The 23,957-nt window shown below is 40.8% G+C and overlaps 1 protein-coding gene across 1 annotated transcript in view; it reads left to right on the forward strand.

Annotated features, from left to right (window-relative positions):
* sox6 (SRY-box transcription factor 6) overlaps positions 1–23,957 on the forward strand; it is a 125,859-nt gene that overhangs the window by 50,022 nt on the left and 51,880 nt on the right. The window contains exons 6-8 of the mRNA XM_034527901.1: positions 11,437–11,526; positions 21,732–21,904; positions 23,547–23,615. Of these exons, the coding sequence (XP_034383792.1) occupies positions 11,437–11,526; positions 21,732–21,904; positions 23,547–23,615 (332 nt within the window). The remainder of the gene's footprint in view (positions 1–11,436; positions 11,527–21,731; positions 21,905–23,546; positions 23,616–23,957) is intronic.

Here is a 23,957-nt window from a genome sequence, read left to right on the forward strand (position 1 = left end):
GTGAACTTAAAAAAAAAGATACCCTGCCCCCTCGCTCCTCCCTAATCTCATGTTCCCATCCTCTTCTTTCGTGTCCAGTTTTTTTGCTTTTCCTTTCTTTTTCTTCTCCCCTTTTCCATGTTTCCCCCACCATCTTGACACCCAAACCTGATCCAAATCAACATTTTCCCTCCTCCTATGATTTTTGTCTCCCACCCCATCTTACTCTCTAGTGACAACGTTGCTCCTCTGCCAGGCTGAGATCAGAGCCCAAGGCTAAATGGAGTGGCTGTATGAGGGGAATAGGGAGCACGGAGTGGCTGGTCGTCTGCTGAATTATGTATTTACTATCTGTTCCAAAACAGAGCCCTCACATAACACAGGCGCGTCCCCATAGCACTCTGGAAGCCGACACAGGTTTCACTTTACACAAGCTAAGATATAGATTTTGTTGCCCCTTTCAAAAAGGGAACCCTTTCTGCTGTCTTGGTCATTCAGATGACAAAACAAGCAGCTGCTTCTTCAATGTGCCATTCTTTGCATTCAAGATCACCTTCCCCAGTTCTCATATTCCGATTAGTCAACAGTAGCAACTGCTGTGGAGCATTCCAGGGGCCATCTTCCTCGGTTTCAGCTGTTGAGTGTGTCCCCCTGCACCCATGCAGCACAAAACTCCCATTGTGATCCTGCCTTACTGGCTGCACAGGAACCCCTTGATAGGAGGAAACGGGTGTCTCTGAGAGACAAATCACAGCTAGGTTTGCACAGAGGCTTGTTTGTCTTTATGTACTCACACACCCACACACTGTAGGCCTCGTCAGTGACATCACTGCTTGTGCAGTAGCAATTTGGGGAAATAGTACAATATTTATATTTGCTTGGAAGAAAAAGAAAACAATAGATTTGCCTCAGTGCTGTATGTGAGTGACTGGGTGATTAGATCAGCAGCCGTTTGCAATGGCCTGACTGTTGTATGTGACACCGCACTATTTGGAGGGGCACAGAGATTGTGAAACGCGGACACACAAGACGGCAGGAGCCATTAATGCGGCTATATTTGTCATTGGGCTAGAATTGGGAAATAACAGCCTGGTTTTTCGATCAAGAGGATCATGATTAAAAGGGACATATACAGACAAACCGCATATATTCAGGACAGTGGAGTAGGAGGGGCCGAGGCGATCAGAAATGGGGAGAACAGGGGCTATTTCACAATGGGATGGGGTGCAAAGGGAGGGCACATGTGTCCTGCTGTGTGTGTGTGTGTGTGTGTGTGTGTGAATGCCTGCAGTAGGGTTACACAGGGAGACTTGTGTGCCAGCTCAGTATCACTGTCCTAGCTGTGGCATTCAGCTCCCAAGCATTCTCCACACATAACTTGACAAAAGAGCCGGTGTCATCTGACCAAGGATCAAAATAGTGTGAGCGTAACTCACACCCTGGGCACAGGCAGCCTCTGTGGCCTGCTAATGATTTCAGCGCACATTGCAGGCTTGTTCTCTAAGTCAGACGTACGTCAGCCATCCAGCTGAGATCCGCCTTGACACAAGCAAACATGACAACTAGTGTAGATCAGCAGCCTATTAACATATTTGCATTGTTTTACCCAAACAACAAGCACTAATGTCTAACCCTAAACTTTGATGGTTGCCGTTTGAACAAAGAGACTATTTAATCAGCAGTGATGAAACACTCTCTGCTTTTTCTTTCTCCTTGTTCAATAACATTACATGCGCCAGGAGATGAGATGAGGATGTCAGAAGGAATGAATAGAAATGTGTTTTATTGCACTGCAAAGCCTGAGTGCCAATGATTATAATTATTTGACGTCATGTCTCTTTGGAAGTACCTCTAGAATAATTTTTAAGTCTGCCCCGGTCGAGTGGTTAATATGCTTTAAGACCAAGTCGTCAATTGCACATCATGAAGTTCAATCTGTTGGTTGACGTTATTATTTAAAATTAGGATTAACGATTTGTTAAGGCGACCTTTATGCTATTCTTCTCCCAATTAGCATAATATTGGGTAAAGGCAATTGGGTTGTTAGATTCTATACTATCCTTTTACTTTTACTACCCCCCCGCCACACCTCATCTTCCTCTTTCCTTCTTCTTTGTCATTTTCTTCTGGGTGGGTGGCACTATGCTCCACAAAGCCAATACTGTAAGCCTGTTGTTAGCTTCCCTGTTGTGAGCTGGACCAATGAACTCAGTCGCTCATGAGAAGCAAATTTCTCCATCTTTGCCCAGCAGGTCTCAGTCCGTATGGCTCTGTATCCCACAGAAAGGGAATGGGCCGATTGAAAAGAAAAGTACAGCGTCTATTGTTGCTGAACCAACTTGAACAACAGCACACTGAGACACTCGGGCTCTGCGGCTAAATGAATGGGAACTTTCTTGGAGTTGGAATGCTTAACCTTTTATACGTGCTATGGTTTCTTCCTCATTTCTTTATCCAGTGGCAAGGCAAGAATTGTACAGTGTAGAAACATTTGTTTTTTAACGTTGCAATTCATTTAATTTGCTTAATGATGTTCAGTGTGTTGATCAAGCTGTAAAGATGCTCTTCTGGTACGATGACACAATGTTCAGACCACAAAAAAAGATGTCAACCTTTGAATGGTAAGAGGTTTTTGTTGTGTGCTTACATCTCTCTTTTTTCCCTCTCTCTCAGACAACAAACACATGAATTTAAAAATAGTTGCTTTTGGTCTTCCAGTCCAGTAAACATTGTGCGTGTATTCTGAACTCTGGCATCTTAGTAAACAAAGTCGGCTGCGAGATTTGATAAACAACTAATTACTATTTGAAAATTAGGAAGCCAATCTTCAGAAATGCAAAAGTAATAATACCCTCACTTTAACTTTACCTCAAAATGTATAAGTTATTTAAACTGAAATTTGAATACATTATTCAGTTGGGAGGACAATCACACGCACGCATTATCAAATGTACAGTTTATAATTGTAATTTGTGATTTAAAAAAAAAACACATTTTCTGGTTCAATCTCTGAAGCGCATCGCCGTTTATGATGAAAATAAGTTTCAATGTCTATACCAGACTTGGCTTCACTGCAAATTGTAATGCATTCATGTGGATCCTATTAGTCACTTTTTGTCCTTGTAGAGTCAGATACCCATTAATTTACTAAATCACACTGAACAGTCATGATCACAGTACTCTACATTTTGTTCAAACATCTATTAATTTAACATAGTTGAATAAATGTGAATGTTTTCGACAGTATATATCTGACAGTTAAATTGCAGGGTACCCAAAAAGAAAATCTCCACTGTAAGGTACCCAGTAATTAAATTGTTGCGTGAAATTATTATAATTTATTACAGTGTGTGGACCCTAATGATCACAGACATCAAATGGAAATAATAAATTGAAATCAAGTCCACATATTTCTCCTCATAATGTCCAGCTTCACAAGTGCTGATCCCCTAATCAGCTTCGGCTGAGATTTCAGAAATAAATCAACTTTTCCTTCACAGTAAACCAAACACATGCATGCTTGCACACACTCCGTTTATCACATCACTATATCTTTGTCTTCTATATTTATTTCTCTCTTACTGCCTGCCTGTTTTGCTTTCATGCTGCATTGATATCTAGTTGAAACAATTAATTAACCAGTGTCACACCAAATCTTTATTAGGCAAATTATTATTAAATCACATATAACTGTGTGAAAGAAACACAGATTGAAATAAAGCTTTTTAGGTTTTTCTTGCTTCCTTTTCAATAAAACATATAATTGTCATCCTTAATTTATTCAAAGTAGCAATTCCCCCTCCCCTAATTAATTGTATTTATAGCTGTGTTCAATAGACTCGGCTGCCTGAATAGAGACTTTAAAGCAAAGGAGCGGAGAGGAGAGGGAATGAAAAGTTAATTTTGCTATCCAAGCATTTAATGGTCCTAGTTCTTAAAAGTGACCTTGTGGGGTAGAGAGCGGAGCAGCACAGCAGCTCCTTCCAGATGCACACATGGCATCCATCGGGGGCACAATCACGCACAGTCCCAACACCTCAGGCTCGGACATATGTTGAGTTTTATTTCATTCTTCTGACATTAATCCTATTCACCAGCTGTTCTGCCAGCTGCCACTCTCCGGCTTAAGGGGAGATTGCAGTTTTGGGGGCTCTGAGTACTGGTTTATCTTGGCTCTTCATCTGCTCCTCACGAAGTTTTGATTGGATTTTTTTTCTTTGCCCTCCTCCTACTTCCAGGTTCCTTGAGTTGCATACTTCCCTGCAATCTTTTTCACTCTTTAAACGTATTTGCTTTTGTTTTACTCCTTTCTAATTTGTGTAGACAAGAAGGGGGGGGGGGGGGGGGCTTAAGGTTGCAGCTTGTCTTTGAATCTTGGCTTATTTAGCCCTATGCCCTCTGCAAGGACTAAAGGTATTCAGTAGTGTTCTTCAACATATGTTCTAAAAATACGCACATAATATTTATTACAAATAGCATGCAGCACACTCGCCTCTTGTTTGACCCTTAACTTCTCCCACTCTTTCCCTCAAGAAAGCATTTGTAAGGAATCACACTGCTGAAAGCTGCTCACCCCACAGTCATCTAACAGCATTTCTGTAGGATTACCCTGGACATGGCCTCAGCCTGTACAGTTATGATTATTGACATATTGGGTCTGACATATTTCACATTTATGTGCATTGTCTGGAAGCATACTCAAGTGTTCTCAATGTCATTTCTGCTGAAGTACAGCCGGGCAGTCGGCGAGCAAGGGCTGCAATGAATTGATCATTGCTCACTGCTCACTTTAATAATTCAAGCCTGATTGCCACAGAGTGCCGCAGTAAAATGGATTGGGAGAGGTCACATGCTGCTCAGCTCAGGAGGTGAAGCCTCTTGGGGATGGTTAATTCATATATGCTTGATAGACACGTGTCCTATTTAGAGAGGTCAGTGTGCTGTGTGTGTGTATACGGCTTCTCAGAATGGCCAGGTCAACACTGGGATTAACACAGTGGTCAGTGCAGATAAAGGCACGGGCTAAGGTAGATGTTCCTGGTCACAGAGGCCAGCTTTCTTTTTAGCTTCTCGATGAAAAAGAAAAAACAATAATCCAAAAGTGACCTGCAAATTGCACCTAATAATCCTCCTAATTTACTGCTTAAATTTAAAATTAGACAGTTTGTAATAGTTTTAACCTGTGATTACATGTGACAAGGTCTTTCAGTCCACTTAGCATTTAACTCTCCAACCTTCAGTTGCTAATGGGATAAATAAAAGCAATATCATTCAATTAGTTGGAAGCACATACAATGTTTGCCAAACATCAAAGAAACAGGGCAGCAGAAAATAAACCATTGAATTGAACATAAATTCAAACTGTTAACCACTTTGTATGAGACTGTTGATCCAATATCAGCCCTAGCTGAGCTTTTCAGACTCCTATTCATGACAAGACCTTTGATTTATCACAATAAACAACAACTGGCCCATGGCACAGGATGTTGCCAGTTTATGCAGGCAGCATGTACACCAGTGAGATATGATGTCGTCATGTTGAGGTAGAAATGGTACACTGAGAAGTAAGGGCATAGAAGGAAGTGAGGCAGTAAGGGAAGAAAGAAGTATTGCTGCAGAGGAGATGCATCCGAAAATCAGATGAAGCTAGTCAGGTTACCTCCAATATATATTTATAGACACTGTTTACATGACCGCACAAGATGGTCTAAAGGTGACTAACAGAGATGTTCACCAAGTGGAATAATAATAAGGTGTCAGTTAAAGAAAGACCACCACGAGGTGCAGGTGCTCCACAATACGCTGACAGGTCTGGACCTTTTTTATTTATGCATGCCAGCACTAGTGATTACATATTAAAAAGCTGGAATTGTCGAACTGCCCCAAAAAGTCTTCCAGAAATGGTAGATGTTATTAAAGCTGTTGACAACGAGGAAAGGTAATTGCCTGAAAATGAGCGACAACGCACTGTTGTGCCCCCCCCCCCCCCCAGCTCCCTCTTTAGCGTTTGCATTGTGCGGCATCACCCGGGTGTGTAACCTATTGCGTTCCGATTGCTCCCTTGCAATTAGTGCCCTTTTTGTCCTCACTTCAATAACGCCATGATTATGGAGACTTCAGGAGTATTTGCAGCATCCAACAGCTGTTGTCTCAGGGACTACCGGCTGAATGACAAAAACATGTTTTCTCTCTGCATTTCACTTCCCTGCCTGCCTCTTGTAATTATTATGTTCTATTTGGTGTGATGATGGGGTCTTGTTTTTAGTGTGTCTGTGATTAAGATATTCAAAGGACTCCTTGGAGTGTTTGACAGTCATTTTCTTTTTTATCAACCTCGACTTTTGATTTGTTTCCCGCTCTGTGCAGTGTGGATCGGAAATTAGACGTCAGCCTCTCATTGTCTGACTGACGTTCGGAGAGTTTTATCTCCGAGATAGAAATATGTGCCTCAATTAAAGAAATGAAATGAATATCTAACACTGCACACAAGGGTAGAGTTTAAAAAAAGTAATTTAAGACATTAAAGTTTATCTTCATATATTTCTTTTTAGAATTGAGACACAGTTTTTACATGTGTAATCACATGATACAGCCAATATAGTGAAGTAAAGGAGAAACACTAATATCATTTAGAGGAGTAATTAAGGCATAATGTATAACTTTAGAAAAGCATTGCAAAATAATAGTGATTAGTGTAATTTTCAATCACATATTTCTCACCCTTTTTAACTTGAGGTATATGATGTTACCACCATTTCTAGAGCCTAAAACCTCACTTTTTCAATAAAATGCACAAGTATTGTTTGTACAATAAGCTTGTTTCAGAAAATTAGGGTAATATTGGTTCTTATAGTGTCATGTAATTGCATCATTTTCAAGGTTCATTTTCAGTTTTGTTTTTGCAGTTCGTAGATCTTCCTAACGACCAGTTTGATGTTCTGAGGAGTTTTTGGTTTTGGTTTGGCTATAATTGGATTATGAAAACATGTAAAAAGAATTGGCTCTTTTCAAGCTGAAGCTTTTTTACAGACTCTAAACTGTTGTTTCCCTATATGCCCATCTGCATTCTGGGGAGGAAATTATTTATATGGTCAGTGCCAGTTGATCATTGATTTGGTAATTACATGTTTTCCCTTGAGGCTGGGACAACTGATATACAAGGCCAATGCTAAAGGGGAGGTCTCTCAGTCGGTTATCCATGACTTATGGCTAATTTGACTCTCGTAGATAACCCTCTTTTCTCTGCCAACGGCTTTCAACACAACAAACACTCAAACACAAGTATCATCTTTCGTCCCGGGAGAATGGTGCACGCAGAGAGGCTCAGAATGTGGTGGCAGACAATTGAGACGATTTCATTGCTGACAACGCTTTTTAGGGATTGAAAACATTGTAATATTATGCAAACTTAAATACACACACTGGGCTTTCTATCTCCATGACAATCTGAAGAGCCATTTGAAAATTAATGTGCCATGATTTTTTAAGATCTGCTTTATTACAGTCCAATCCAATTCCAAAGTGACAAGATTTGATTTGTTTGTGGATCCGTTTATTTGTCTATTTTGTTCCACTCAATAATTTGAGATTCTCTAAAGTTTGCAATGATCTTTTGAAATGAGCTACTCTGTTTAGGGCAGCAATAAAAACATAAATTAGCAAACAACTTCCCACTGCCTTCGCTTTTCAGCCCACAGGCATTTATAGTTAACTAGCACTCAATTTAATAAGTGTGTGAACAATAAAAAAAAACAACACAACTTCAGATTATTAGTTGTTGCATGAAAACACTTGAGAGTAATAACATGCTGCATAAAATATGAGACGGAAGGATATTTCAGGGAGTCAGTCAGTGTCAGGACAGACAGTTAATGTTAACCTGCCTCTTAGCTTCACTTCTGTGGTTTATACTGAACATAATATTTTGGCAGCCCTGACTGCCAGGTGCTGAAAGCTTTGTTTATGTCGCACATCAACCTAGAAACATTCCTTTGTTAAGATTTATGAGGATCATTAGCTTTGTTTTTAATACTGTAAGAAAAAAAAGACACTGTGGCCTAATCTAGGCATTGCATCTCGGTTTAAGGTGTCTCAATCCCAGCGCCTGTTCAACCCACATCAATAAGATCACAGAATACCTTCACAGGAAAGCTGTATAACAGAGATGACAGCGTTGATAGGATATACACATATTTAATTTGCAAGTATTAAATCAGTGAGGACTATTGCCTTTTTCTAAGTGCCACTTGGAAATGCTTTAAAAATCTTGGGGAAGGGTTCAGGGCATTTTTCCAGCTTTCCAGCCTCAGCCCCAGAGAATAGACAATGAGACCCAGACAGGCTTAGTAGTCCAGAAACCATTCCCCCCTCAATGGGAACACGTCTTGGACACACACTCCAATAGTTTTGTCTTGTATGTTGCTATCTGTGCTAGCTGCAGAGTGGTGGGGGTCTGTGCCAGGCAAAGGTCCACAGGGACCATTGGAATCGCCGGGGCTGGAGGAAGTTGGTCTGGGTCCAGTGGGGCGATCTGGGCTTGGTGACAAGCCAAGCTGTCTACTGCAGGGACGCTGGGAAAATGTAAATAAGAGCCTGATAAGGGCTATTGTTTTCATTCCATTCTCATCCCAGCTGAATGGCCTGCTCCCCAGCCACAGAGCATTTTATCTCAAGAGGGGGAGGGAAAGAAATGGAGGGTGGGGGTGCAAGAGATTTAAGAGCCCCCATAGGAAAATAAAAATAAACTCACTGGACTCTTCTCTTGTTTAAGCTAATTCCCCAGTATGTGATGTCCTACTTTGAAAGAACAACAGCCGCAAACTATTATTTACCCTAAAACTTAAATAATGATGTTGGCCTTTCAATTCGAGCAGCGGTTTAATATCCAGTGAAATCAGTAAAGTGTGAATCTTTTATTGGAATAATTTGCAGTTTTAAGGGGAATACAGTGAATTGTTATTTTTTACATTATCTGTGTCATAACCTGACAGTAATTATTACATTGATACTAACCAGCGTTTCCATTGGCATCTATAAGATCTCCTGAAAAAACAGACAGGCATTTTTTAAACTGAAATAGCATTCCTCCTATTAATCTAAATTCTTCTGCAAAATCGGCTGTTGACGGGTGTTTTGAAAAAAGCCAGACATCTCATTTACTGTTTTCCCTGAGCATGCCTGCGCAAAAGTTCCTCCGCTTTCACCAATAAAAAGGGGGTGTCACCACCCTTCATCGCTTTCACCAAATCCATTTTTGGTTGCCTGTTTTGTCCACGCTGTTTGAACACTGAAAGATGTTTGAGAGTTATTTTATAGACTAATCCAGGTCATAATTCACCTCTCCCAGGTGGAAGGCAGGGAGGACAGCGGTGCATTCCAGCTGTAGTCTTTCCTGTTGGAAGACTTGGCAGGTCATGTCTGGCCCGACGGAGGGATGGAGAAGTGAGGGAGAGGCAGCTCTCCTGGGAGGGAGGTGGAAAGGAGGGGGAGGACTGGAGTAGAATGGAAGCTGGCACCACATTATCTCCAACAGTTGGCGCATTCCTTAATGATCAAGTGCTGGAGCAGCATCTGTGATGAAAGCATGTGTGTTTACTTGTGTGTGTGTGTGTGTGTGTGTGTGTGTGTGTGTGTGTGTGTGTGTGTGTATGTGTGTATGTGAGCATATGTGTGCATATTAACATATGCTCACTGTGTTTGTTTAATTTCCCTTTACACTACTTAGGAATTATGCCTTTTCTGTGCTTCAGGGGAGAAAATGTCATGCACTGATGTTGTCCTGTCTGTCTGAGAATTATGATTTGAGGGAAATGTGTTGTTTTCCGGGAGAGGAAGCTGTCTCACCCAGGGGTGAGGCACAGAGAAGAAGAGTTGAGCTCTGCTACTCCCCCTGCCCTTAACCCCTGTTTTAAGATCTGCGATATGTGTGCCATGGAGGGAGTTAACGCACACAACACACACACACACACACACACAAACTCCCTCTCTTCGGGTCAAGGGGACAAACTGTGAGTTGGGAATTGGAAAGTCAATAAAGCAGAAGTGATGTTATAATGACCCTGAGCTGAAGATGTCCTGTCGACCCCCATCACGCTGGAGGAAGTGGACAATCAAACAAAATGGTCACTCTGCTTGATCTCTCTGAAAGCCATTCTTAAACAAGGCCACAAGAACTCCCGACCCCTCCGTTACTCCCAGTTCCTCTGAAGTCAGTGTTTGTCAGAGGGAACAACAGTGTTTGGTTTGTGGAAGAGATGTTACAGGCGGATAAAAGGAAACAACACTTGTATACATCCTAAACTGTACAAATGTCAAGGATGATATTAGTGAAACTGGAAGAGTCCAGAATATTGCGCGTAACAGGCCCTTCTCATTCTGTCTCACTGTTTCGCTGAATTTCACATTATGTGCAATCTAGAATCAAAAACACATGACAGCTACTTTACACTGAGAAAAAACTGTGGCATCATTTTAACCAACAACATGCTTCTGAATTGTGTCCTTTTATTGCCAGAAGTGTGATTATAAATGATCCACTGTTAGATATGAGGTTAGACTATTCATTACAGTGCCCCGGGGCTTTGTGGTAATAATTAGTGTGTCTGCTTTGGTTTAGCATTTTGCTCCAAATCTAGAGAAACACAGTTTTGCAAATCATTCTTAGAAACCTGAGTACACATTCTATATGCACCAGAACAGCTGTTTTAGACAGTACATTAATTGTCCTCAGAACGGGACTGTACATGATTGCTGCTCGTTTTAATCAGACTCACCAGGACTGCATGCTGCATGTCTTGATCTGGTTCAGATTGGAGGCAGACAGTTTGTGGAGGCAGACAGTCTCAAGGTGGAGGGGTAGAGGCCTGCCTGTGCCGCTGGTGTTTGATGGGAACAGGCTGACCCCCGAGCAGTGCAGGGATGGTGGAGGCCTGGGTCAGCCGGCCCAGTGTGTTCTTTATCAGCCAGCCCAGCGACAGCATGGCAGATTGCAGCCATTCCTCTTTTGATTCATTGTCTGCTGGACAAATGTTAATTGTTTTCATCATTGGCAGCTATGTGACTGCTCAGACGTAGCCAGTCTTACTCCTCGCCTCCCACTTAATGTTTGTCTCCGTCCTTATGCTATCCCCATAATGTCTGCTTCCCTCCTCACTCCACCCGGAGCTCATCTCTCTGCCGTCGGGCTGAGATGCTTTTAATGTTCGCCGTGCAATACTATCAAGTCAAATATCTCTCTCTCTCTCTCTCTCTCTCTCATCTGATACGCTGACTTTCTTTCATTTTAATTTCTGTGAATATATTTAGACTTTTATAACATCCACAAAACTATAAAACATATTAACTATTTCATACACAATATTCCAAAATCCTAAAAAAAATAACACTTTAAACAGGAACTCTACATTTATTTTGCCATTGAAAGTACTTACATTTTCTTTCTGCATTTTTCTTCTTCAGACTCCTCATGCATGGAGAAACTTCTTTCTAAAGACTGGAAAGAGAATATGGAGAGGCTCAACACCAGTGAACTGCTAGCAGAAGTAAAAGGTAAGACTTCAACAAACACCACTTTAAGCTGTGTTAACAAAATCCCTCATTCCTATCAGACATACATAATCTATGTACTGTATAATCTCAGCCACAGCCTTGTACTCTGAATTAAAACAAAGGCCTTTGGCTGCCCTCCTCATTCATTGCTCTCCTCCCTTATCTTTTATTGGAATGCCCGACTCTGTCCAGAGTGCTGTCTTCAAAATGCCAGCCCGTTTAGACTCATTTTGGGGCTCTCTGTGCTTGTCAGTGGATTATTGTTGTTGTCCCTTCAGACGGCCCTGATCTCAGCTACTCAGCTCTGACACATGCAGTGTGTTCATGCCGCTCTGGTAATTGTTGAACCCAAAGTGTGCTTGATGTAAACAGAGCACGGCTGAGCTGAGCGGAGAGGAGAGGAGATGGTGCGGCGATGCACAGAGTCGTCTCCTCTGTGAGCCTGCGTTTGAGTGGAATGTCTCCACTCTGACAGTGAACGCCCTGTGCAGCGTATCAACTGCGGCACGGCAAAGCGCAACTCAGCACTCCCCCGAAATCTGTTCATGACAGGGTGAAGGTGGGCCAAAGATGGGCAGGGCCGCTGCTCAGTCCTTAGCACTGACTGTTACTGAGAGCTGGTGTGTTTATACTGCACAGGATAGCACAATACCAGCTGTCTGATAACACCAGGCTGTCACTGGCTCCTGCACTCTCCCACCAGTGATTACCTTCATTCAATTATATTTCATCTCTCAATAAAGCACTTAATTGTTTTTGTTATTAACATTTCTTGAAGACTGTTCACACACTTTCAAAGATGGCTAATTTCACTGCTGTGCATGTGATTTTGAGCATTTGCTTAATTATTATTATTTTTTTTATAAAACAAGAGTGACATACATAAATACAACTTGTGTTTGGTTTTAATTATTGAATTACACTTACAGAGAATTATAGAGGAGAGGAAAAAAAGGCTGTTGAATCTTCTAATAAGTATACTCATTGGCAATAACCTTAATGAACTGAAGGATAAATCATTGCTTGGTAAACTAGATTCATTGTACCTGCCCGTATACTGTGTGCCACTGTAGATCAAAGTGCACTGGGTAAAATGTTTTAAATGATTTACCCTTTTGAAAGCTGGTCTGTTAAATTACAGGCAGGGCATTTCTTATGTTTGATGAATGGGAAGGGGAAGGTTACTTGGTGGTCTGTAAACAGGTAGGGAGTCTGATAATAAACACTATGGCCTCTGTCTGTTGATGAGTTATGGAGACAGTCTATACACCACAGTTACCAATATAAATGCTTCCCCTATCACAGTGGCACCCTTAGATTTTTAATTAGCGTGCCATTTCATATGACTGTAGACATTTCAAAGGGCTGCTTTGTGCTCCCCCTTACAAATGTCTCTCTCTCTCTACGTTTGATGTCTGCCTGATGTAAATACGGGCAATTAAAAAGAAGTCCAGGGCTGGAGACGCACAAGGTCCGCCTAATTAAAACACAAACAAAGGTATCTAACAGAAAACACCTTATGATTAAGATCTAAAGTGTTTTGATGAATCAGAGGTTCCATTAATTGTAAGGTTAAAATCAGTATAAAAGACAAACATGCTTGTAGGTTTCAAATGAATGAAAGAAAGTTGAGAATAAAGGCTGGCATGCAGATAAAGACTACAGTACCTACTGGCACAGTGTCCTTGCATATGCTATGCTGATTATGCACCCATTCCACAACCAATTAGCACCTTGTAGGTTACCTTTTGACATTGTTCCATCAAAACCTTGAAGGACAAGTAATTGTGTTATTGCAGAGGCAAGGAGTGGAATCTGACTGGTGTGGAAATAATTTATGATTGCTCTTAGAAAACAAATAAAAACAAAAAACAATAGGTGTGACATAATTTGACCCCAGGCTTTTACCCATGAAAAGAAAGACATTCTTTTCATGCAGTTGTGTTCAGACATGCCCTGAATACTTGTTCCTGTTGAGGTGAACAAGCACGTACGGTAAACAAACAAGACAAAACAATAGTATCAAGAAAATCAGAGATTTGCTTTCAAGGTCTGCAAACCTAACCAACCATTTTCCTCTTACAGATGACACATCTATAAGTATAGCTTATTGTCATTGGAGTGTTTAGCTACATTATGTGCTGCTTCCGAGGTAAAGACAATTTTTAGGTTCAAGAGTCGGTAGAAACAGTAATCCAGGAGAGGTGGTGTGCTTAAGCCAGACATAAAGAATGGTGTTATTAAGGGTTAATGATCTCAAATCTTCATCTGCCTTTTCCTGTATGCTGTTAAGGCTTAGTAGCAGAAGAGGCAGGCAAAAAGGAGAGTTCGCGAAGCAGCATTAGTGGCGGATTTCTTTTCACCAGTCAATTCCAGAGCTAACTGTTTGTTTTCATACCTGAGCTTAGCTGTCAATCTGCAGGAACGATGAAGGAGGGAGATGAAATCTCAGAGCAAGAAAGGGAGGCCGCCTGGAAGGGCTCCAAACCTCAGAAAGTATCAGATAATAGGAGGCAAGGTGGAAGAAGGAGTGCAAAGGAGAGAGAGAGAGAAAGAGAAAAAAGGTTTAGGATACTTAGAGTTAAGATTTACAAATGTATACCTCAAAGTGATTTTTTTCTTTAAAATAATTCCATAGTCCCCTTTCTTCACATGACTGAGGATGCTTACAATCTTTAATTCGCTATTTTTATAGGTAGGCTCCTGGATGTATGTCTGTATGTTTGTATATACTGCACATTATAAACATGTCAAATGCGTACAAATATAGCACACAGTGGCCCACGCAGATAAGGTTGCCCTCTGTTCCACACTTGCTATGTGCAGGGTCTTTGAGCCTCGTACTCAACAGAGCTGTTTAAGTTTCCCTGCTGAGTGCCAGTTTTCCGGACCCCCGTTGGGAGAAAAAAAAAAACAGCAAAATGCTCAAGCATTTACTCAAACTGAAGAAAATATGTGGTTACTAAATAGGAACACAAGCTGTATTCATTCTCTTAGAATTTGCAAAAATAAATAAAAATACATATATTTAAAAAATGTAAATCAGAAAAAGCTTAACGTTGTACACTAGCGTTGAAATGGCGGCTTGAATTCTGAAGCAGAAAAATTGTGGCTCTTGCACTGTCAGAATCAATTTAAGAATGGTCTCGACATGACAGTGGTCGAGTGCACACAGACAGTCCTGTGGCAGGCAGATAAGTGGAAGCCCTTTAGGAGGAGAACGCAGGGCAGGGCAGGGCGGCAGCTGAGACTGATTTGATGCTGGCCCTACCTGTGCTGGCTTTACTCCTGAACAGACAGAAAGAAGTCCACTGTGTGAACACAGAGCCCATATTGTTCAGCCATGTGGGTTAGCTTCAATACACGATTATTCACCTTAAAATTCTACTTTATTCCTAATGGCTTCCATAAAATGAGGTTTTGATGCCACTAGAGATGCACAGCACCACACGTGTGCCCCCATTTCCCAGTGACACTGACTTACACAGCGTTAGAAAAGAGTAGTAAAAGAATTGTGTGTTTTAACAGAATACTGTATATACATATTATGTATATTATGTCTTCCAAACATACAAAACCATTCACATACACGGCACAAAACTGTATCTGTCCAGTTGCTCCAGTCAAAATTGCCTCAGTTAGCATTTTCTCCACAACACTTCAGTCAACTGTTTGCCCTGTGCACTCAGGTGAAATATGAGCCACAGTAAATCATTATTCCTCAGGCCACATTTGCCAGATGAATGTATGAGAGTGTTGGACTGTGTGTTTTTCTCCTCTAATGAATTGAGGAATTTAGCTTGTGGCAGTGGAGTTAAAAAAAGTACTGTGTGTGTGTGTGTGTGTGTGTATGTGTATATGTGTATATGTGTGTGTGTGTGTGTGTGTGTGTGTGTGTGTGTGTGTGTGTGTGTGTGTGTGTGTGTGTGTGTGTGTGTGTGTGTGTGTGTGTGTGTGTGTGTGTGTGTGTGTGTGATATAGGGATATAATTCTCTGTTTGTGTTTTGAATTATATTCCAGTGGTTTGCCATAGTTTGTTTAACCAATGACTTTTAAAGTTGTATGATACATTTCATGGAAACAAGCGTATTACTCCTGTTTTCATTTGAAGAGAATGTCAAACATTTACAGAGCTAAAAATAACACACCTGTCTTTTATAAATGGACACTCCACTGAAATATTTCCCTCAGATTTCCCTCAGCAAAGCAAATAAGATAAGATGCTTTATTGTCATTGCCTGTTAAACATGACAAAATAGTATCCTCACTGCAATGAGAAACTGCTGAAGGGTTGACCTACGTTATTTTAAGGATGTAAATTAATACATTAGTCAGATATGAACAGATAAAAGACTCTGATCAGATGCAAACAACATCTGCATTTTAGGGATCTTCTCAAAAGTGCATGAAAGACAAGAGAGGTTTTCAGATTTTTATAAAAATCGTTCTCATCTTTAATGCCACTTGTTTTCTCAACAATAACTTGTAGTGACTGGTAGTTTTTGCTATAGCCGTTTGCACTCCCAAAAGGTGCATGCAATATTCAGCAGGTAGGCACAACTTGGCACAGAACCAGACTCCAGAAACCAGGGAGGGCCGCAGCATTTTGCGGAGTCTTTGCGCTTGATGCATGATACATGATACATGATTGGGTCATTTTTGGCGCCCGTGAAATAAAATGCAGGGTCAGATGAGGACTTTTATTGGTCGTCTTGCTGAGTGTACCGATAAGTGTTGAAAGGGAGTGACATTTCAAATGTATATGTCAGAGCCAGATTGTGTTACTGTTAACGTTATTCATTGGCAAAATGCGTTTTGTAGTGCGCTGGCCCGCCATCCCTCCCAGTATTTGTGTAACAATTTAATAAATGTGATATTTGTGTTGTTGAAATAACTGCGAGCAGATTGATTTTGTTTGTGCAGATTTGGTTCATTGAATGGTTCAAAAAGATGGCGAGTCTTCATTCCTGGATGGAAAGCTGCCATTTGCTCTTGTGTAAAACTACAGTAATTAGTTTAACATTAAGTTACTTTTTTCTTCCTCCGATAAAATCACTATTTTAGAATGACATATAACCACAGTCTATTGAAAGTATTTCAGTATGATCATATCTGTATATGTGTAAATGAATGGTATCTGGCTTATCCTTTAATGTACATTTCTGTAATTTTCTGCATTTTGAACTTCACATACATCATTTGACTTACATGTTTTGTTTGGCAGCCATTGCTCTCAGTAATTTGACCTTTTTCCTTAGATATTTGTTCTTATTTTTGACGTTCTTCTTTAATTATCAGCTGCATAGGTAAGAGCAATGAATAAATGTTCTGTGAAAAGAATAACATAGCTCCTAATTCGATTTCAAGGTTTTGAAGACAGTAAATTGTTGCCTTGATCACTGTCTTGCAGGCTTTAAGCACCTTTCTATTCTATTTGATGGGCACAGGGGTCAGACTCACCACGAAGGCCATGAGAGATGAATAGAAGAACTGAGACAATCTTTGCTATATACAGTATATTGCCTTTCATACATACAACACACTGCATGCTGCCAGCATCTCTGGCTTATCACACTGTATTATAGAGTCAAAGAATGATGTATTCAATTACTGAAAGACTAGAATAAAAGTTTCTGTGCTGAGTTATTTTTTTGTCTAGAGTGAATTTTAGGATCACTGGCATTCCCTGTGGAGTAATATGTTCAGGTCGAGCCTCTATCTTCGCTCTGATGAAGTACCTTGTCCAGTGTCATGGGTAGACAGTGAAGTGCTGGAGCTTTACATTAGCATAATTATACTGAAGAGTGAGGCTTCCTCCATTATCAAAATATTAGTCTCCATCAGAGTAAGGCATGAACAGCAAAACCAAAGTAGATTAAGTGTGTTTTTATTAATAACCTCTCCAGATGCCAATCAGAGTCTTTTTGGGGAGGAATTGTCTTTGTCAAGTTGATGCTTAAATACATGTGTACACACATACATATAGAGACACATATAATGGAAGAAACTTCCATTAACAAATACAATTGTCTTTAAATAAGTTTTAAGCACAACGGTTTAAGTAGTTTTAAAAATGTGAGAAGATCTGACGTTTTTGAACAAGCTGATGGGTGAATCAGCCTTTATGTTCAGATCATATAGGAGAGCTCAGGGACTGAGAATCATTGCTGCCAGTGGATGACATGTGCTTGTGAGTCACTGCTCATGCTTGTTAGTGAGGTTTTATTGGCAAGATGAATTGCTTTTATATCATGGCAGAGGCAGCAAGCCAGGTAAAACGTCTGTTGCTCATATTGTCTTGGTTGTAGTGCATTGAGGCGCGTTAACACCATATTACTGGTATTACTACTACATATGGCATTATAGCACTGCAAAGGGATACCATAAAACTAGCTCTATTTATTCTAGCTTGGTTTTCTGCCAGTCTAGATCCTCATTTCTCACCAAAATGTTTCAGTTATATTCAATAACACAAAAGTGTATTTGGTAAGAAGATTTGCTTGTATTTCATGCTTTTGTTGAAGCAGTTTTATGGGTTTGAAGAAAGGTCCTTGGGCAGACATTTTTATATTGAACACCAGGAGGTACCAATAGATGCCATTTGCTGCAACTTAATTGGCTCTTTTGTGTTTTCTACTGAAAGAATGGACAAAGGGTCAGATAACCGCAGAGTTTACACACGTGTGCATTTACTCAGAGGCATGTACTTTTTATCGATTGGAACAGCACGCAACACACATCTGTATACGCTCATGTATTCACACACACTTTAGGAGAGAGCGGAGAGAGAGAGCATAAGCACATAAGGCATTCAAGTTATGTGCCGTCTGTGGACACAGCTTGGTACAACCGGAGCATTTAGACAAGTCTTAATTTACTTAGGATGGGCTTGCAGCATATGGAAGCATCCACAATAGCTGACTGATAGGGAGACAAAGAAATTCCTTCTTCTGGCGTTAAAAAACTCAATTCAGATCTGGTCATAATGGCTCAGTTGTCTTAACCAAAGGAAGGGAAGAGAATAGGGTGCCTTGTGATTTTCCCCCTTTTCACCCTCACCCTCCCTCGCTTTTCTTCTTTTTTTGTGCCTGAATCTTTTATCTGTGTTATTCACTCGGGACTCTTCAAAGTAACAAGCCTCCTTCTTTTTCCCCGGTACTGGACTTGGAACCCAAATTAGAGACTGCTTGATTAGAGCAGAGAGAAGGGAGCCAAGAGAGGGAGATGTGGGTATTGGACAGAACAAATCGCACCCCTACAAAGTGCCTTTTATCCAAAGACCCCAAGGCTTAAATACCCCCATCCCTCCCAAGCAACCATGGCTCTGCTTGTTTCCCTCTTATCATTTATTTAGTCACCCGTCGCTGATGTTTTCTGCTCTACTTTGTGACGTTTAAAAGAGGCAGAAATCTCAAAAGGTGAATGCTGAAAGCGCTGAAACTGAACAACACAGCTTTACCCTCTCCTCCTCCTATGTGCCGATCTAGCATTTCTAAAGTGAACACAGTGGCCTGAGAAAAAAAACAAGAAAAGTGCCAGCACAACTTGACTGCTTTCTCTTGAGATCCTTCTCCTGAGTCAGGCTGGTATTGTCCTCCTCGACTTTAGTCTTCTAACAGGAAGATGTCACAACTTGTTAGGCCTGGGCTGACTGCTGGGGTTTATGTAGAGACAAGGCATCTCTGGGCTGTCTGTCTTTCATCGGAAACTCAATGTGAGGAGACATGTTAACAGGCAGACCCCAGCCCCACCACTGTTAAAAGCCATGCAATATGCAGGAAACGGCCTCTTTTGTCAGTAGGTTGGTCAGACACAGACCACAACTCTCCTCTTCTGCACCACCCAATAAAAGTTTTATCTGCATTTTAAAACTGATCCATTATTAAAGCAGGAAGAAAGAGATTTTTACACTAACCACCCAACAAAAAACATATGCGCCTGACTTTTCTACAGCCCCGAAAGAGAAATTCTTCCACCATGTTGTAGACATTCAGATATTACCTATCCACCATTCAGCATTCACCAATAATCAGAATTGTACTTATTGATATTTCAGCATTTGGCAATAGACAATAAAGACATAACAATCTGTTTAATAATTAGGATTAAGTTGAGCAAGAAGGAAGGCCCAAATAGCAGTACAGAAGGCAGACTTCCCACAATTTAGCTCAACATCAAAACAATGGGCTCTCTGTTAGTATTCTTTTGGTGTCTGGGCAGGACTGAGCTCTCCATCAGATGCTTCTGTGGACCCTTAGCACCAACATTCATGCATACAAACACAACATAGATGTGCTGGACATTCCAGTTATTACATTTTAGCAATTGTGTGTTTAATGACACTCCTAAACTAGTGAGTGATCATCAGAAATGTGTAATTAGGCAGGCTGAGTGTGGGCGTCATTGAATCCAGATGTTTAGTTCATCTGGATCAAGATTTTCTTTTTTTTCTTTGTCTTTCTTCACCTCCTTCTGTAGTCCCTCCCTTCTCCCCACCACAGTATTGATAGCTGTGATTTATTGTGACAACGACTGATGTATCTTGCTAGTGAACTGTAAAAGGCAGGTCCTTCATGGACACAGCCAAAGGTTAATAAAATTGGTGCTGATAGTATCAATTTTACAGCTAAGCCATTCACAACAAGTGTAGTCGGGCGAATAAGAAGTCAATTCAGGCCTTGGTAACTGCACACATGCCCGATGAATAGCTGCTTTTATGTGCTTTTTTTTCATTCTGAGGATAAATGGAGAATTGCAGCTCTCTTCCATTGCAGCAGGCAGTGAAGGCAGAATGAGGCGAACCGAGGTTCAGACAAGCCTGCCAGTAAATTGCCCTGAATGGGTTCTGGAGGTTGACAAGCCCTATTAAGACAAACGGCTTTCCTCATCGGAGAGATAAAATAAATCAGGTGTTTAGTCAAATTAAAATAGTTTGAGTGGAGAGGGCCCCTGGGAGCTCTCGGAGAAACTCAAGACAGATGTGGCCAGAGACGAGAGGAAGACACCCAAAAAAAGAATACAGCTTCCGCTGGCCCCGGGCCAGACTTCACTGTACTGTATCTGGCTCTCCATGCTTTTATCCTTCTCTCTCTCCATACTGTCGGAATCCCCATCCCCTTTTCCCTGTGTTCTCCAGGATCAGCTTGTCACAGAGAAGTGCAGTGGGAGGAGAGTGAGTTACTGTCTAGCCTCTCACTGGCAATTATGTTGGCGGTGTAAGTCAATGGTAGGATCACTTAGCATTGATTAGGCGGAGCGAGAGAGCAGTGCAGCGGATCCGCTCTCTCTATCACACACAGTGCGGACATGTGACCGCAGAGAGAGAAATAAGCCTATTGGTCTGTCAATGCTTTGCTTTTTGAAGTATGGATACAGTAGCTACACAAGAGTGTATTGTTCAGTTTTCCCTTCACCAAAATTGTCATTAATATTAAGAGCATTTTTGTGGTGTGTAAATGTTGTTGTTGTTTTTCTAGTGCAGTTTTAAAAAAATGGTTGAACAATCCTTTCAGTAGTCTGTAAGGAGATACTCCTATAATAGGTTGCTGGAATGGCCATATAATTAAATACTTTTGTAGTTTTGAGGCTAACACTAACTCTCAACACTTTCTTTATATTCACCCCTGCTTGTCTGACATAAGCTGCCACCTCAGTTTGACAGCTCCCTGCAGCTCTTTGTCTATATGCCGGGAACAATCCCTTCCCTTTCTTCCTGTGAAAGCTGTGAACACCAGCTACAGTAAATAGATAACTCCAGGCTGTGTGTGACCTTAACACTTTTTCGTGAATTCACTGCAGTTGGTTGCTGCCTGTGTGGTTCTCTTTGTACGGTATATTGTGTACAGTACTATAGCACAATATGGTGATCGGCATGTGCAGCATGGTCACTTTTCTATATTTAGTCTATTATAACTGAGGCCTTCTGAGGGTTTTTTTTATTTTATTTTTGCTGTACAAAAGCATCCACACTAACACCAAATTTAGTCATGGCCACTATTAGGCCTTTTGTCTACTTTTTTCCTTTCTTTTCTGGTATACATAGATCTAAGCTGTGTGTATGTGTATATATATATATATATATATATATATATATATATATATATATATATATATATATATATATATGTTTGTGATTCAGGCTCTCCACCTTGTGTTTGTTTATCCTTTCCACTCCTAATATTGCCCTCACTCTCCTTCCTCACCAGGTACTCCAGAGAGCCTAGCCGAAAAGGAGCACCAGCTCTCCACAATGATCAGCCAGCTGATCAGCCTGCGAGAGCAGCTCCTGCTGGCCCACGACGAACAGAAGAAGCTCGCCGCCTCACAGATGGAGAAACAGAGGCAGCAAATGGAGCTAGCTCGTCAGCAGCAGGAGCAGGTAGCTGCTCACTGTTTCCTTTTTCACACTCACCGTGTCTCTGTTTGTCTGTCTGTCTGTCTGTCTGTCTGTCTGTCTCATTCCCATTGCTACTTTAATCTTGTTTACCCTATTTCCTCATGCCGTCTCTATAATAAACCCCATTAAATGCATTTTTAACAAATTGTCACTTGGCTCTCTATTTCATATTAAATTTCATGCCTAAAATGCTAATACAATTTTACTCCTCGGGAGGAATTTGGAAGAATATTAGATTTAAGAGATGTTATATTCTACATTACCTCAGATATTTCGGTCATGCTCTCTCGCTCACATTTATGCTGTGTGGAAGGAAAATGTTATTATGACTTGTACTAACAAATGCAAGGGAATGTGCGAATTAAACGTTATATTAAACATGGAAGTCCTCTATATCTTATAAATCGACTCCTATTAGAACAAGTCTGGCATTAGATTTGCAGCACAAATCAGGCCAATGAGCCATATTGTACAAATCAGCAAATTAGCAGAGGCCATGAAGTGTGTTAATGTCTGGGAAGAAATAAGGACACAAACTATCCACACGGGCGACACTTTTATTATCACTAGCCACCCTAATGGCTATGAGTCAATTATCAGCAAGGAGTTCACTCAGAGTTTCCCCCACACACTCTCAGAGCTTCTTGTGTTAAATGAAGAGATAGACCATATACCTTGGAGTGATGCATTTGGTCATAGTACACTAATAATACATTAACAGTATTGATTCCTTTTTCAATCAATGATATTAATTTGCAAACTACAGTCAACTCTGTAGGCTTTGTGGCCATTGCAACATAAATGAACAGTGATACAAGATATGTATTTGATTTTATTTAAAAATGGAAGAATATTAATAAAATGGAAAAGAGGGGCGGGAGCCCGCTGAGAGCCAGAACGTCATCAAGCCATCAAGATGCAACACAGTAATTAACTGTTGACACTCGTGAGGAAGCCAGCACAAATGAATCCTGACACATTTGCAGACGACCGATATCTTACAGTGAACACTTTGTAATTATATTTAAAAATTAAAATTAAATGACACACAAAACTAGGTTGTCATGCTCAATGAAGTGGGCCTGTAGAGCGGGGGACTGCTGGGATTAGAAGGATTGCGGTGTGGCTACTCGTCACTCTGGGGCAGCAGGGACGTCTGCCACATGTTCGCTGCCTGCACCAGTTATCTCCATCACAACCACGGCCGTCTGTCCTGTAAATCATTTATTCTCTTCTACCACTAGTTTTGACTGTGCAGTTCAGCACAGGTCGTTTCATGATCATTAGGAAATTGAAAATATGTTTTTGTCAGATTTAATTATGAAACCATAGTTTGTCAATGAAAAGAAATGTAATTGTATTCTCCCATATTAATCTGCTGCTTTCTCCCCTTTATTTCTTTCATTGTAACCACTATTTTAACATTTTATAACACATCATCACTGGTCTGGATAGTATCTCTGGTGTTGTGCCTGCAGTTGCAGCACAGTTCCTATTATGCATAATGTTGTCGAGAAAAAACTAAAAATAGTAGGCAGATCACATGATTTTAGTTCCTTATTCTCTTTGTCAGTTTTAACCAGAAATGATTACATTTCCTGTCTTTACTTCTGTTTTGAACCAGATTGCAAGACAACAGCAGCAGCTTCTGCAGCAGCAGCACAAAATCAACCTCCTCCAGCAACAGATCCAGGTCAGTCTGTGTGTTTCTGTTGGCCCTCTAACACTCGGCAGCTTAAATCTCTCACTTCTTCTACGCTGAGAGGATCACATGTCTGGATTTGATGGCACAGATCAATACAATTGGACATTAAAGTAAATATCATTGCTAACTTCGGTTAGCCTCTTCTTCTAATCTTTTTTAAAATGTCTTTTTTTCTTGAATGAATGTCTTGTCTTTTTATCTTTAATTTTTGTGTCACACTAACATTCATCACTCTCATCAAATGTTAATTGCCTGTTGATAATTTGGGAGGGCCTTAAAATATGGAGGAGAATAATTAGCACATCTTAACGAACAAAAAAAACGGGGGCG

The sequence above is a fragment of the Cyclopterus lumpus genome, chromosome 3 (genome assembly GCF_009769545.1).
Source record: "Cyclopterus lumpus isolate fCycLum1 chromosome 3, fCycLum1.pri, whole genome shotgun sequence".
Taxonomy (NCBI): domain Eukaryota; kingdom Metazoa; phylum Chordata; class Actinopteri; order Perciformes; family Cyclopteridae; genus Cyclopterus; species Cyclopterus lumpus.